At 39.8% G+C, this 15,956-nt stretch overlaps 1 protein-coding gene across 2 annotated transcripts; it reads left to right on the top strand.

The window, feature by feature from the left end:
• The first annotated feature begins 80 nt into the window (after nt 1–80).
• cramp1 (cramped chromatin regulator homolog 1) lies at nt 81–15,722 on the top strand. 2 transcript variants are annotated; one of them, XM_060892364.1, is made up of 20 exons: nt 81–201; nt 2,006–2,343; nt 3,908–4,110; nt 4,924–5,077; nt 5,349–5,432; nt 6,120–6,168; nt 6,283–6,368; nt 6,655–6,778; nt 7,239–7,320; nt 8,193–9,044; nt 9,166–9,331; nt 9,549–9,715; nt 10,596–10,667; nt 10,791–10,872; nt 11,012–11,119; nt 11,245–11,423; nt 11,560–11,749; nt 12,526–12,690; nt 13,211–13,356; nt 14,628–15,722. In XM_060892364.1, the coding sequence occupies exons 2-20, from the start codon at nt 2,007–2,009 to the stop codon at nt 14,739–14,741; spliced, it is 3,360 nt and encodes a 1,119-aa protein (XP_060748347.1). In that variant the 5' UTR covers nt 81–201; nt 2,006; the 3' UTR covers nt 14,742–15,722. The 2 variants fall into 2 exon arrangements, with proteins under 2 accessions (XP_060748347.1, XP_060748346.1); XM_060892363.1 differs by lacking the exon at nt 81–201 and adding an exon at nt 1,115–1,619.
• The last annotated feature ends 234 nt before the right edge of the window (nt 15,723–15,956 follow it).

Raw genomic sequence — 15,956 nt, forward strand, 5'->3', positions numbered from 1 at the left:
CGTCACGCGTACTGACACGTCATCGCTGTGTGACCAATCAAATGATTTGTTTTTGAGCGGGGAAGGGGGCGTGGCTTCGGGCACGAGGGAAATAACAGGAAGGTTTGATTACTCTGTCAGTGAAGAAGCTAAAGCTAGTCGTCACACTTCATGTTCATACGGATCGCTTTCACTTTGACTAACCTGATAAACACAGACAAGGTGACGTATATTTGCGTAAAGTCACGTTTTGTGGTCGTTACTGTTAATTCCAGCGTCTAACTATCACGTGTTTACAACATTTTAGCTTATTTTGGTGGCTCCATTATGGCTAAGCTAGCTGTGTTTGCTAGTTAGCTGCTCGTCGGGTTTGAAGGTGAATCGCATGAGCTTGGTGTCGCTTGTTTCATAAAAAAATATATATAAGATCTGACATGGTGAATTTATCTCAACGTGCTTAGTGTCGAAATGATAAAAATGTGAAATACTGTAAAGAAGATTCGATAGTTCTCAAAATGTTATATCAGATCTTTCCCTTCAGATTCTTAATTTACGTCGTACAAACATTTAAAGTATTCCATGCCACTTGTCAAATCATATTATATTCCATATCCTAAGGTTTCCAAAGGTGTCAGATTTCACCAGATTTGCCATTTAAAGTGTATTTTAGGTCCGTAACATGATATATCAGGAAGCACAGCATGTCTCTTTAACTAATATATACTACTATATCTCAAGCAATAATATACACATACAATATATACATGTATATGACTAAGCTTTGTGCAGTGAGTTTTACTAGTTAGAATGCACAAATAGCTAAAACGGTGCTGTTCCTGTTGTTGTATTTGAAATGATCTGTATTTAATAACACCTGGACAGAGAGGCAGGCACCACCCTAATTGGCACAATATAACATACAGCATGTGCTGAATAAATGCTTTGTGGTGTCATTTATAGATACAGATACCTTCCAGAATAGGGCAGAACTTCTGATTTCTAAAGCTATAATAGTTATAAAAGTGCCCCATGATGTTTTTCAGGGTGTTTATGTAATAAACGTCCATCCTCCTTACTGATGGTGTAGTTTATCTTAACTCTCCTGTGTGTTTGTGGCACCTTCTCAACCCCTGATACTTTTTTAACAAATCCGATGGTCGATTTGTGTGGATTTTCATTGCATTTCGTAAATCGTGGCTTATCATAAGAAAGCACGGATTCTTAAATTTATGATGACGTAGTTAACAAGAAAGTCCAGACTTGTGGATTGAGGAGGTGCTCAGGAGGATTTTTGTGTCGTCTTTGTGGTACAAAGTCGCACAAAATGTGGCAGCTTTGACTTCATGGCGGTTCGTTTGCCAGTTTTAAACGGTGAAGCTGTGTTTATAGTGTAGATAAATGTTTGACATGGTTATATTTCTGAGTTTTTGAATTGGAGTTGCTGTTACTACGAGACGAACAGTTGAGTTGAGGCTTGAGTCTAAGCAGCAGCAGCACAGAGGAGAGGACGAGTCCAGACACACGACCTCGTTTCTCTTATAAGAATATGTTTAAATTGCTTGAAAATTGGTCTCCAAAATCTTCGGACTCATGGTGAAGAGAAAGAAGATATATCCCGGCGCTGAAGAGCTGGAAAATGGGTAACGGTTCTCGAAAAACAATCACTTTAAATAGAGGTCGAATGCGCGAAAGATTTTTTCGTTGTCGCTTGTCGTTTATGCAGCGCGCTAAAGTGCACCTTCGTAATGTCGGATTAAACAAAGCACAACTGAACTTAAGCGAAACTAATGCAAAAAACGAACCGAATTAAGACAAAATAGAGGTGTTTGGTCAAAACTGGAAGTGTGTAAAATGCGATTTTTCGACGCGAATTGTCGGGACGGTGAGAGGGGGATTTGAAACAAACAGCGGCGGCCATGTTGAGTTGAGCAGAACGTCGCGTCTTCTAAGTTTATTCCTCTATTTTGGCTAAACGCAAAACCTCAACAAAGAGTCTGGATTCTTTTTGTTTTGTGTATTTTATCAGGATGACAGTGGGCCAGCAGGCCGGCTCGGGAGTCGAGGGCTCGAACAAAACCATCAGAAAGCTCGCAGGCTGTGAAGAAGAGGAGAGCGCGGAGAGGACACCAAGCGAGCAGCCGAGCACAAAGAGGGACGGCGAGGAAGTGCCGAGTCCGGGCGCCGCGCTCGCCTCAGATTCATCCCCGAACCCGTCCGGAACACAGCCGAATCCCGCGGGCCTTGGATCCCCTCCGGCAGCTCACGACCAGCATCATTTCCTCCGCTCCAGCGTGAGACCTCCGAGCAAACGGATCCGCAAAGACGGGCCCGCGGTGAACGGACACAACGGCACGAAAACCAAAGGTAGGAACAAGCAGCTTTGTATAAAAGTGAGCAACAAACTAAAAAAGCCTGTAATTATCTTAATGTTGCCAGGACCCGCGTTGATTAAGATTAAACATGACAACAGAAATCATTAGTGGGATATTAGTTTATTTAATGACAACAGCATGCAGTTTGGATCATGTGGCTTCTGAGAAAGTCCAGGAAACTGGAATGGAAAGGATTATGAAGAAGTGTGAACATTCACAGCGTGTTTGTTGTGGACAAAAATCAAGCAATATAGACTCAAGTGTGTGCATCTAAATATGTTGACTTAAAAAAAAAAAACACCACCACTATTCTCTGTGATATTCTTTAAAAAACAAAACAAAAAACACTTTCCTTGTCACTAGTGTGTTGCTCTCACTTTAACATGCTTCTGGTATTGGTATCTGGTATTGAGGATAGTGTGGTATCGTTAAAATAATAAAGTTAAAATTTTTTTTAAAAAAATTTTAAAAAAACACAACTGGATCACAATTAGTTTCTTCGAGTAATGTTTCACTACGTGTAAACTTCCAGGTAAACAATATGGATCAGATCGGTAAAGTCATCTGGAGGGGGAAAAAATAAAGATCATATTTTCCTGAGAAATTCATAATATCATTTTCAAACAAAGCATTTAACGTGCCATGAGAGATTTGCTGTTTGGACTCGTTTGCAAAAGAAAAAAAAAAGCATAACGTATGTGGTAAAATGCTTAGATTTTTTTCCATTGGGAAACTGCAGAATACATCATGGATTGATTTCTTCTGGTGTTTAAAAATATGTGTATGTATTTGTAGCATTTTTATTGGGAAGCAGAATAGACGCATGATTCTTGATGCGTTTTTAAGTGAATGGTTGAGTGCAGGGTGTGTTGTCGTGTAGTCTGGCGAGTGTGTGTGTTTGGGGGGGTAGTGTTGTTGGCTTCTTTCTCCAGGCATGTTGTTTTTGGACCAGCGTAATGAGCAGCAGGTCTGGAACACCTCCGAACGACTCCACACTCACACTTCCTGATGAGCATGGACACGCTGCCAGTGTACATTTCGATTCATACACCGCACGAATCATTCAGATGCACTTTGCCTTTCGTTCTGGGTTTTGTTTTCTAATGTGAAACGGTGCATGTATTTCAGACACCCAGTCGAGAATAAAATTTAGAGTTATTTGTAAATGTAGCTGAATAGCACTAGGTGTATAATGATCTGTATGCTGACCTGGAGCGGACTAAAAAGCTGATGAGATGAGTCCTTTATTATTCAGTGTCATCTAATGAGGTCATCTTTGTGATCTTGTTTTATGTGTATTTGGGTGCGTAGATTAACCGTTCCGCCTAAGGCATGTGTCATTTAAACAGATTTTTCCAGTTATAATATTCATGTGGTCTTCCTGGGAATGAACATTGTAAACACGTTCCAGCGGAAATATATAATTATTTTTAGTCTGTCCTTAGATATTTTGGGATCCTGGACTATTCTGGGGTTTCTGCTTTTGTGTGGTGTGAACAACAGAACAAGAAGTCCCAATCTCCTCTCTCACTCTTGCTTTCCTTCCTCTGCCCCAGGGGGTGATACGGTTCCTGCTGTTTCTGCATCAGGCCATGCGGGCTCAGGAGGTGGCGTTGCAAATGGAGGGAGCTCTCGCTCTGCCCCTAGGAGCCAGGGCCCGGTGGAGAAAGATGAAGGAGGAAATCAAAAACGTGCACGTAGACAATGGGAGTCCTGGAGCACTGAGGACAAGAACTCATTTTTTGAAGGACTTTATGAGGTAATTAATTATTCTCCTGGGTGCAAAATTCATAAAGTTCTTTTAAAACACAGGAATTTATTTGTCATGTATCATGTCAGTCCACATTTTGATCAGTCTGTCAATACGCCATTATAGATACATAAAGGGTAAAATACACAGGTGTGGAGTTATAGGAAAATAATCGATGATGGTTTGCAGTGATGTGTCTATTTCAATCTTTATTAAATGTACATTCAGTGTTTTATGTTTATATTAACATTTAACATTGTGGCACATCTAAAATTTACTGTATCAACAATTTGACAGCTTTCTTTTTAAAGCTATTTAAAGCAGTGTAAGCTATTGTCAAAGCTCTAACATTCATTCATTCATCTTCTACCGCTTATCCGAACTACCTCGGGTCACGGGGAGCCTGTGCCTAGCTCTAACATTAACAGCTATAATTCGTAAAAGGTTATGGCAAAATTCACTTTTTAGAGAAATCACAGGTATCGTCAGGTTTATTATTTTTGTTTGTTTGTTTGTTTTGTTTTTTAATGCTGACTGACTTTATCGTTGCACACAATAAGTACCTGAATGTTCTAACAAATGTTTTATACTTGCTGTTTTATTTACCAACCTTCTCTGTGTTAAATAATTTGTTCCTGCAAACACGAACTTCAAAGCTGCAGGCTTCAAAATGTATTTTGCTTTGGCCCTTTTATTAGCAAACCTAAATGTGACACGTAGAGTGTATTGTTAAAATGTCCCAAATCGTGATTTGATATTTGCCTTTTTCCTCCTTACATATTTTTCTTGCTCTCTTTATGTCCATCTTGCTTGCTGTCTCAGCATGGGAAGGACTTTGAGGCCATACAGAACAACATTGCTCTGAAGTATAAGAAAAAAGGCAAACCTGCAAGTATGGTGAAGAACAAGGAGCAAGTTCGCCACTTCTACTACAGAACCTGGCACAAGATCTCCAAGCACATTGATTTCAATAACGGTAAAGCTGCAGGCTCGTACGCTGACATTTTGATAAATTTGATTTTTAAAATCATGCAGTGGAACTGTTTGTTTTTGTTTGTTTGTGAGTGTGCATGCTAAGAAGGGAGAGGTCATTACTTTCACATTGCAGGGTACAGTGTAGCTTTGGATTAGAGTTATTACATCCAGTTTGATTGAACTGTGTTGTGTAAATGTGAACCTCTTGTGAACCGTGATGAATCACAAACGAGCACACTCATGCTGTTTTCTCCTCTTGTTCTCTTCCTCAGCGTATTCCCGCGTGCTGAAGAAATCCTCCCAGGAGCTCTATGGGCTCATATGTTATGCAGAGCTCAGGAAGAAGGTTGGAGGCTGTGAGTATTACCTATAATTTATTTTCTATGATTCAGGTATCATAGGCTCTTGTTTATTAACCTGGCATCCACAAATAGCAGATCTAATACTTGGGATATTAGTTTTGCATTTGTAGCCTGGCATATAGAGTCTGACATAGTCAACAATTAGAAAAGTAAGATAAAGGTTTCCATTAGGTGTGTATGTTTAAAAGTTGTGACTGATACTGTTGCTACTTTGTTGATTACTCTCTGTTTGTGTGTTTGAGAGTAAGATTATGTGTGTTCAAGATTATAATCAGCCAAACCATGAATCAGAATCAGAATCAGGTTTATTATCCAATGTAAATGAACATGAAATGTCTATAATCTATGGTATAATGTATGTCTATATATTTATATAATGTCTATAATTTATTTTTGGATGTGCTTGCAAAGTAGACAACATCACAGACAACAAACAAAGTTGTATTTATTATATAGACTTTATATATATATATATATATATATATATATATATATATATATATATATATATATATATATATATATATATATATATATATATATATATATATATATAGACTTTATATTTAGTATTTAGACCCTAATATATATATAGACTATTATTCCCCCCGGTTTTTCAAACGTGTGTATGTATACTAAAGGACATCAACTGCTTCTTCACCAGTTCTTTATTCATTTCAGTGATGGATGACAAGAACGTTTCCAGATTGAATGAACTCATCATGCAGGGGTAAAGTGTATTTATTTGTGTCCAAGTACAATATAAATAAAGTACAGTTGATTATATTGTTTAGTTTTGTTTGAGTTTACTTCATGTCTAACTTAGGTGTGGTTGTGGTTTTAGGGCCACCACGGTTCGCTCTAAAGGCAGGAACCTGAGGATCAAAGCCCCCATGTGTCGTGCTCTGAAGAAACTGTGCGACCCAGATGGTGTGTATGTGTAAAAGGGAAATGAGAGCAGTGTGTGTGTGTAAGTGTGTGTTCAGCTGGGAAATGTGTGAGAGACTGTTCCGGAATGGAGTTCTAGAAAAAGCTAACGTGTGTGTGTGTGTGTGTGTGTATGTGTGTGTGTAGCACTCAAGAAGAAGTTAGTAGATTATATTAGAACTTGTGTAAGTAGGGTGACTGTGTTTTTACGTTTCGCAGATTGAGAATATGAGTAACTAATGTTCACTGTATTTCTTCCCCTGACTCTGTCTGATCATCTGCATCTCAGGAGTGAGTGATGAGGAGGACCAGAAGCCAGTTCGGTTGCCACTGAAGGTTGCCGTGGAGCTGCAGCCACGTAGTAACCACTCATGGACTCGGGTTCAGAGTCTGGCCCATAATCCTCGTCTCCGGTTAGTTTCACCTGACTAAAACAGCTAACCACCACGTGAATTACGCTCTGAGTCTATCTTCTATTATTTGATGACCCTAAACATCAGTTCTGTACGCTTGCAGGATAAGTAAGGTGTAAATCATGATGCAGTGTGCGTCACTGGTTACATGCTGTTTCTTTCCAAACAGCTTCATTAGTTTGTCAATTCTACATCCTCAAGCTTTGTGATTGTGTTAAGTAAGATTCATTTCTACAATTCTGATATTTTATAATTTTTTTTTTTTTTAACTTCAACTGGTTCATGTGCATGAAACTTTCTGGTCCACACGAGACTCGTTTATCGTGCATCTGCAGTATGTTAGATTTATTGCTTACACAAATAGCATAGAATCACGTTGCTGCTTGGTTATGTTTGTGTGAATAATGTATAGTTCTGTTCATGCTGAATGGTCGATGACGTCTAGAATGTTTTCTTTTAGGATGGTTGTGGAGCTGCACAGGAAAGTGTCTAGTCTTATAGAGTTCCTGAAGCAAAAATGGGCAGTCCAGGATCAGCGAATTGTATCCTTTCTGTATCGTTTCATATGTGAGCTGGGTTTATGTCGATGTTGCCATTTTAGCATCCTGACATGAGTTTTACAGGGGTTTGCATGTTCTGGAAAAGACCTGGATGGAAAGCAAATGGATAAAACTCTTCAGAGTCCTGGAAAAAGTTTGGACTACTAAGAATTGAGTTACATATTTTAGTAGTTTTTCTAAACTGACATTGTGTGTGTATCTGTTAAAAATATAAGCTTGGGGAAGTTACCTAGATCTTATCTAGTCATATTCCGTAATCTTATTTATATTTAGAGATCTATCTATCTATCTATCTATCTATCTATCTATGTATCTATCTATCTATCTATCTATCCATCTATCTATCTATCTATCTATCTATCTATCTATCTATCTATCTATCTATCTATCTATCTATCTATCTATCTATCTATCTATCTATCTATGTATCTATCTATCTATCTATCTATCCATCTATCTATCTATCAATCATTGCACAAATAAGTCCTGTAGGTTGCAACATTGAAAAGCTAGTATTCAGATTCAATGTGGGAGGATCTTGTCTTCTATACTTTTTAATTTTTCACATAAGCCTTTACTCATAGTCGTCTTGTTTTTTTTTGGGTGAGTGTGTAAATGGAACAGCAGCATATATCTATTCAATATTTTAGTAAAATTTGTCTGGGGTAAACTATTTGCATAGGGCATGTTTAGTATGGGATCATTCAGAGGTGGACTGCTGACCATGGTGTTAAGGACAATGCAGGCACGAGTCGTTCCAAGAGCAACAACTGTCATGAGAAATGTCCTTTTGTCTGGTTTATTCCATCTAATACATCCATCGTGCTTTTGACCCTTAACCTTAATGTGTCTAGCTTAAGAGTCTAGCAGCCCGGGAGGCTCTAGAAGGTGTAGCTCTGCCTGGTGAGTCGGAAGATTTGTTCCTGTATCCAGCAGAAAGCAGCACAATTACGGTTTTACCTGGAGTAGCACGTGTCGTTCACTCCAAGGCCTCCTGCACTGTCCACTGGCAGGAGACTGGCCGTGGTCGACCAGGTGTAAGAGACCTGCCAACTGCACAGATCCTTGGGATACAGCCTGTTCGAGGGACTGGAAAACCAGGCAAGGGTGCCTCTGGAGGTGGAGACATAAAAAGAGCCGAAGGACAAGTACCTGAGAGTTCAGAAAGCAGTAACTGCACTTCTGGGGCAGAGAGCACTTTAAACACAGCTCACAACACTAACACTCCTTCTGTCACCCCAACTTCTACGATTCTGCCACCTTTTCCAGGACAGGAAGGTAGTGGGACTGGGACAGCTGATTCTTTAGGCACATTGCAGTTCCAGCCGTGTTCTAGTGGCACGAATAAAGACACCGCCAGTCCAGGAGAACCCATCATGACAGACATCATCATTGAGAATCCTTCAGTAGGTGGGGTTGCAACAGATGGAGCTGTTGTTCCTCCACCTCCTTCAGAGACTCCAGGTCGTCTGGAGGATGCAGCTGGGAGTGGTCGCTCTCCACAGCAGATCCGTGAGGAGGGCTGGAGCTCACAAGGCTCAGAAAATGTCACTCTAGCTGAAATCTACCTCATGATGGGCAAGCCCGGAAGGCTGCAGCTAGAGTATGAGTGGCAGCCCAAGTCCCGCCCTTCAGCCTTGCCCACCACCCACAGTGTGCTTCGGTGCCTTCTGAGACTTGTCTCCTCTGAGGTCAACCCCAAACCCGTGAGTAACCTTGGATTCTTGCGTACAAATAATGGTAACAGGTTTAATATTTGAAGGTGCAGCTAATGAATATCTTGCATCATAAGATATGTTTTTCTATTCTTTGCTTTTCTGCTTCTAGGCTTCAGACACATGTTCTGTAGGGACATCTCCCATCAAGCTGGGTCAGGAGGAACAGTCTGTGACCCCTCCGGGGAAAACTCAGATTGTGGGAACTCGCAGCCCCAACTGTGGGCGGCAGCAACACGTAGCACGCGCCAAAACACTGCCTACTACCGCTGGCACAGGTACAAAACATGAATGTGATAGTTTCAGTCATCAAGCATGTTTCGAATGTTTAGCCAATATGATTCATAATACGTGGTATTTAAATGTCCGAAAATATCCCTCCATTCAGTAGAACCTCCTGGGATAATTGGCAAACCTATCACAGTACTTTGGAATCTAGACAAGGGTGCAGTTAGGCTCATGCTTGTGCTAATCTCGGTTGTTGTGTCTCCACAGGTGGCCGGAATCTACCACGTTCTCTGTTGGTTTCTGGCACTGATGGTGATGGGGGTGTGTTTGCGGTTCCAACGACACTGCCACCTAACAGCTCCCGCCACTTACGGATGTTTTCTCCTAATAAGGACGCAGAGTTGGCTTTCCGTCAGCAGCTGGACTCGATCAGTGTAAGTAGTCACCTGTTTTAGAACCGCCAAAAAGCGGTCACTAACCGAGCCAAAGTAAGGATGTAAAATCTACCTTGACTCCATATCACACAGAGTGAGTGAATAGTGAGATTATGATGCACAATCCTACACCAGTATGCTCCAAATGCTCGTGATTAACGCAGCCATATAAACAGCATGATGACCATGTTACTGTGAGGGCTGTGGCTCACATATCTCTAGCAATGGGTCCTCTTAAAAATGCTGAGGGCGTTAACAACACCTACACTAGAGACTTGCACTTGTGCTTAACCTCACAATGCATGCTTTTGTTCAAACTCTGTGAGTTCCAAAACTATAGTATGGCCTTCAGATACTTGAACTTCACAATGGCTTAATATACTTGAGAGAAACAGCAGTGCAGTTTAAAGTTGCCATACTCTTAACTAATATAGTGCAGAAATAAACTCCTCTCATCCAACCTGTTCACCACTGTCTTCTCCCAGTGATGATAAATCTGCCAGAAATCATTCGCTAGCTTCCCATTAGAAAATAAGTAAATACCTTTCCTATTCACTGTGAAACCAAGTGTCAGTTCTGAATCTTTTTTTCTCTTTTAGTATAAATTCTCATTATTTTCCATGATTGGCAGCAGCTTCTGTTTTTCACAATTCTGTTGGGGCATAATGACCGACCCAACACCTGACACACCCCTGATTGTGAATTACTGGTAATGGATTGTCTGGGTGACTCACAGCAGCTCGCGAGCATCAGACAATAGAGGGGTGTTTTTTTTTGTGTGTGTCTCCCCTAGTTCCTGTACAAAAAAAATCCTATACACTGATGTTTTATGCAATTCATTTATTTTGACTTTACTAGCAGTGTTATGTTTCTCTTTCAGTCAGATATTTTCCTCCACAAGGTGAGGAAGACCGGAAGGGGCCGACCACTGAGGAAGCCACTTGTTGTGCAGGTAAAGCGACCAGAGCCAACCACCTGAAATTAATTGGAATTTGGTTTATTTTAGCTGTTTCTTATTCCAAAGCAAGTAATTTCCAACCCAACTACAAGTGTTTCTATTGTGTGTTCCCTGTAGAGAACTTTGTTGCCTCGAACAACAGGAGATTCCTCCCAACACGTGTGCTCTTTCTCAATTCTCTCCAGCTCTTCAGCGACCGGTAATCTACATTGTCATTTTTTGTTTTGAAATATTTAAATACTACTTTGAAATAAAGAAGGAAAATCTCATTAGCGCTGCTTTTTATTTTATTTTATTTATTTATTTATTTATTTTAAATGTCCATTTTTCTCTTCCAGGCACTGGTTCTTTTCGTCCCATCCAAAGTCGTCTCTCGGCATCCCGACCCCTTGCACTCAAAGCCACATCCACTACAATAAATACAGCTTCGTCTAATCAACTGTCCAGTGAGTTTTCTATCAAATGTTATTTTCAAGTGTTTACCTGATTTTTATTTTGAATAATGACTAACAGAAAAAGACCTACCACTTTTTTGTTTTCAGTAGAATCTAACTTGTGCTTTATACTTCAGGTGCAATTGACCTGGCAGCGAAGTCTGCAGGCATTATACCAGGAAGCCCGTGTCAAGAAGTGGAGGACCCAGCTCTAGAGTCGAGTCTTTTGCCACCTGAGGCTGCCACGCCACCGGCGCTGCCTGAGCCCGAACCTGAGCCCGAGCCCAATTCTGAGATGCTGCAGCAAGACACAGAGGTGCCTCTTTTATACTCACTAAACCCTAATTTTTTTGATTAAGCTATTAATTATTAGAAAATATTACAGAAATGAAACACTTGGTAATGTTCTTGATTATTTACTAAATCAGCCTTGCCTCTCACTGCTTTATTAGGGCTCTTTGCAGAACGGGGTTCCTCCACCATCTCCAGGAGGTGACGATTCCCTCTTGGCACCTCCTAGTGTTGCTTCGCTGTTGGACATTTCGCTTCCTGGCCCTCCAGACGAATCCCTTCCTTCTGGAGAACCTCACTCTCATATCAGTGACTCCATTATCGAGCTTGCCATCAGTTCTTCACACTATGGTGGGTCTTGGTGAACATACACGATTTATTTTCATGTTCCACGGTAGTGGGGGTACACAGGTATTACTATTAAACAAACACAGGACATTCTCCTCACATGTGAGATATAGAAATAGTAAAATAAAGAAATAGGAAAAAAGTAAAAGTTGTCAAATTATAAGCTCACACGTTTTCCAGGCCATGGCTTTTCAGAAAAGTGGTTCCTGATCGTTTTACAGTTAGGAACGAGTTTGTGTTACAGCAAGTTGGATCTGAATCTTGAAACTGATTAATTCTGACCGTTGTCCAGTATACTCAGTGGAATAGTTTAAATTTGTAAACTTGAATGTGTGAAGACCTGGATGGGTGTTAATGCAAATTTTCTACATACATACAAAATGAAAACTTGAAACATTCAATAAGGAGTATTTTTTTTTCTCTTTCTTTTATTCTTTGGTTGCCTCATTTGGGTTTGAATCTACTTGTCCTGAACATCAACAAGAATCAAAATAGTTTTTTTTTCTGTACCATCCATTGGTTTCATTTGTTTGCCAAATGTTTTATAACAAATGGGAAGTGGAGGTCTCTCAGATAACACTGTCTTTAACATCTCTCTCTCTCTCTCTCTCTCTCTCTCTCTCTCTCTCTCTCTCTCTCTCTCTCTCTCTCTCTCTCTCTCTCTCTCTCTCTCTCTCTCTCTCTCTCTCTCTCTCTCTCTCTCTCTCTCTCTCTCTCTCTCTCTCTCTCTCTCTCTCTCTCTCTCTCATATTTGCTTGCCATTGTTCTTTCTTCCTTAGGTGAAGGAGCTGCTCTTTCTCCTAGTAAGGTCAATGGGAATGACCGGTCTAAGCTTGTCCCCTCCCTCCCTGACAGTCCCTGCCATAGCTGGATGCCATCTCCTATGCATGATCCCCAGTGGTACCCCAACGACTCCAGCGATTCCAGTCTGGGCTGCCTGCTCTGTGAGTGTCACGTAAACAGCAAACTGGTTCAGGTTTTATTAAATTTGAAGCAAATCCATTTGTCACCACTGAAACAAGTTCAAAAATGGTCCCTAGTAATGAGGCCATGGCTTATGAAGTCAGACATGTATAATTACATAAATGCTCGGTTATGATTGTTGATTAACATACTTTACTAATGAATGAATTAGATAATAATGTTCTCTTTTATGAGGAAAGCCAGTTTATTTATGATGCTTCATATCAGGTTTTCTTTTTGCGTGTTATGAGGCATTATGATTCATTTTATCTGATAAATTCCCAACTCCTGGTTAAATTTCATTTGCAAAACCTTTTAGACGCAAGTCGAGTTTACATCAATGCAAATTTACAAAAGAAACCGTGGAAATGTAGAACTTTGGTTCTGAAAACTGCACTAGAATCTCTTTGAACAGAAGTTTTGACTGGATGCAGAATCTACCTCTATAATTACGTGGGCTCATGATCTAATCTGACTTCTGCCTCTGTTTCTTTTACACAGCAAGCCTGGTGTCCCCAGATAAAACCCGGAGGACTATCCTCCCCCCTGCAGGGCCCTCCAGTGGTACAGCCTTACTTGGCCCCAGCCTGCTAGACAGTAACTCCCATGATTCTTTTCAAGCCCGTGGCCTGCCTGACGTTGTTGAGGTAAGAAGACTTCACATTACAGCCTCACCTGTGTTAACACTGTGTCTTATATTTAGCTAGCATTGGTAGTAAGATATAATACGGAAATATTTGGGTTCACGACCACATTTTAGTGTTACAACCTGGAATTAAAAATTACTGAAGCTCTGCCATATTAGATGGAGACCAATGGTGAGCAGCACCTTTCAGTTCTTGTCGCAGATTCTAGACAGCTTGAGGTCTTGCCTTTCACTTGGGAATTTATCACCTTCAGGTTCTTGATTTTGAATCAGTTCAGTGGAGTTTTGGCGATACACCTCAATCTCAGTTTGAAGTCTTTTGCAGACTGGAACTAGAACAGGATTACCCTGCATTTGGCTCCTCTACAATTTCCCTGCTGATGAAACACATCCCTGTAGCATGATGCCCCCCACCCCCCACCCCCAAATAAATCTAATAATAGTTGGTTGCAACAATCAATCTGAACATCCCACAGTAATATGGGCTTTTTTTTAGTGTATAGTTGTGCAAACTATATAGATTACTATTTTTATTTAATTTTTATCACCATGTTGATTATTATGGGATGTTCTGTGGAGAATTTCACTTCCAGACTGCAACAGTACAAAATCTGGAAAGGTCGGAGAGGAGTGAATACTAAGCACCTGTAACTGATGTGGTTTGGGTGTGAGCTAGCAACATTTTAAATAACTCAATGTAGATGCCGTTTTTATTATATCTGCTTTTCTAATTATAAATATATTCAGATCTTATAACTTCTCCTAAATGAACTGTTCGGTATATTGGCACAAGTTCTGTTAATAAATACTACATCAATTTTTTTTTTTGTGTGTGAAAGTTTTTTAATAGTAACGGCTGAGACCTTTTTAAATGACAATGTTTGTTTAATATTAGATTATTAATAAAACAGCCCACACATGTTATGATGAATAACTCCCTAAAGGTTGATGCATTCCTGGTGTGAGTCATTATTTTGCTGATCGTTATAGCAAAAAACGAGGGAGAGTTTTTACTCTAGACTGTTAAATTTCTTGTAGGTGGTGGTGTTGATAAAATGCCCTGTGGCACGATTCCAGGATGATTCTGAATTAATTATAAAAATGGTTAATATTACTTGGGTTATGCTGGATATACTTAGAAATATAAGAACTGTTCTAAAAAGGCTGTGATACTCTAGTTAATACTATGATTTACAGACTACAAACTGCATGTAAATATTGTAATGGACTCATTCAAATTCCTTCTCCTCCTCCTGCTTCCTGTTTATCCAGGTGGATAATCAACTGGCCTGCATGATGAGTGAGAACAGCGTCGACTACATCGCCCGCTTCAATGACCTCGCCCAAGAGTTGTCTGTGGCTGAGACGAGCCTACCTCCTCCATGAGTCTGTGGTGAGAGGTCAGCCAGGAGGAGGAGCTTCTTGCACCACTACGGCACTAAGGGGAGTTCTGGTTTATCATTGAGAAGGAGAGAATGTTTATGCGATTCATCTTGTTGGATGTGCAATAAAGACACTCGATCCTCGTGTGTATGGGTGGCGGTGCCTGCCCGTCATTTTGTGGTGTGCGTTCCCCGAGCCACACTTGGGCCACTTTTTAAACAAACCTGTTTACAAAGCAACCTCATGTATAGAAATTCGCCATATCAGAACAAAGATTGCCTCCTGTAGTCCTGTTTATTTCCTTTTGTTGGTCCTACTCTGTTCTCTGTATGCGAGTATGAGCCTAGGCTGCAGCTCAGCTGTTTGGTTTTAGCGACTTTGTTTCCCAATTTATTCTGTAGATCTGTCTTTTATCATCCTCCTACAAAAGCCATAAGCGTGTGTACGTACTACACAACATCCACGTTTTCATAATCTTCAAACGTTTTCAAATTATTAAAACTTTGCTAGAAAGTTTTTTTTTTACTAGACCTAATTGGAGAATATCCCAACACTAACAAAAAGCTAGGCAAAAACAAACTTGGTTGTATTTAAGTAGAAAATGTATGCGAATCTATTAATTCAAGATTCCCTAAATTAAGTAATAAAAGTAACATTGCCCTAGGGTTTGATGTTTGACATTCAACACTACGTTTTATTGTATGTGTTTTTATTGAAGCCAGCAATTAGAATGTTGTGAGCTTTCTATCTGTGATGGAATGAATATTTTTAATGTAAATAGATGATGACAGATTCAAGCGCTGACCGTGCTTTTATATAACATACTGTAAATTATTTGGATTATTTATTAATTCACATGTTGCAACTGTGTTGACTTTTTTTTTAAGAAGGCATTGAAGAGTTTATTTCAGTTTTAAAGATTTCCGTGTTTGTACAAAAAGGGGTTTTATGCCACCGTGTAAATATAAATTTCCCACAACGCTGTTTTTGGATTTCTTTAATGTCTCCTTTTTTTTTTTTCTTTTTTTTTTTTTTTGTTGACACAAAACAGTTTTCATAGACATAATTTTAATTAATATTGATGCTTTGTGGTTATTAATAATAATAAAAATTGGCTTTATTATCTTGCCATGATCAATACAAAACATCTAGTTATACATACACTGCAATGTATCATACTTCAAATGCAATATTTGTAAATAATTGCTGGAGTTAACT

This window comes from Tachysurus vachellii, chromosome 18 (genome assembly GCF_030014155.1).
Source record: "Tachysurus vachellii isolate PV-2020 chromosome 18, HZAU_Pvac_v1, whole genome shotgun sequence".
Taxonomy (NCBI): domain Eukaryota; kingdom Metazoa; phylum Chordata; class Actinopteri; order Siluriformes; family Bagridae; genus Tachysurus; species Tachysurus vachellii.

What these genes read in the sequence shown, in the direction of transcription:
- cramp1 (XM_060892363.1), top strand. Translation starts at nt 1,570, where the DNA reads ATGGTGAAGAGAAAGAAGATATATCCCGGCGCTGAAGAGCTGGAAAAT. An exon ending in GCTGAAGAGCTGGAAAATGG is followed by an intron (nt 1,620 to 2,005) that starts GTAACGGTTCTC and finishes GTATTTTATCAG; the next exon opens with GATGACAGTGGGCCAGCAGG. An exon ending in GCACATTGATTTCAATAACG is followed by an intron (nt 5,078 to 5,348) that starts GTAAAGCTGCAG and finishes TCTCTTCCTCAG; the next exon opens with CGTATTCCCGCGTGCTGAAG.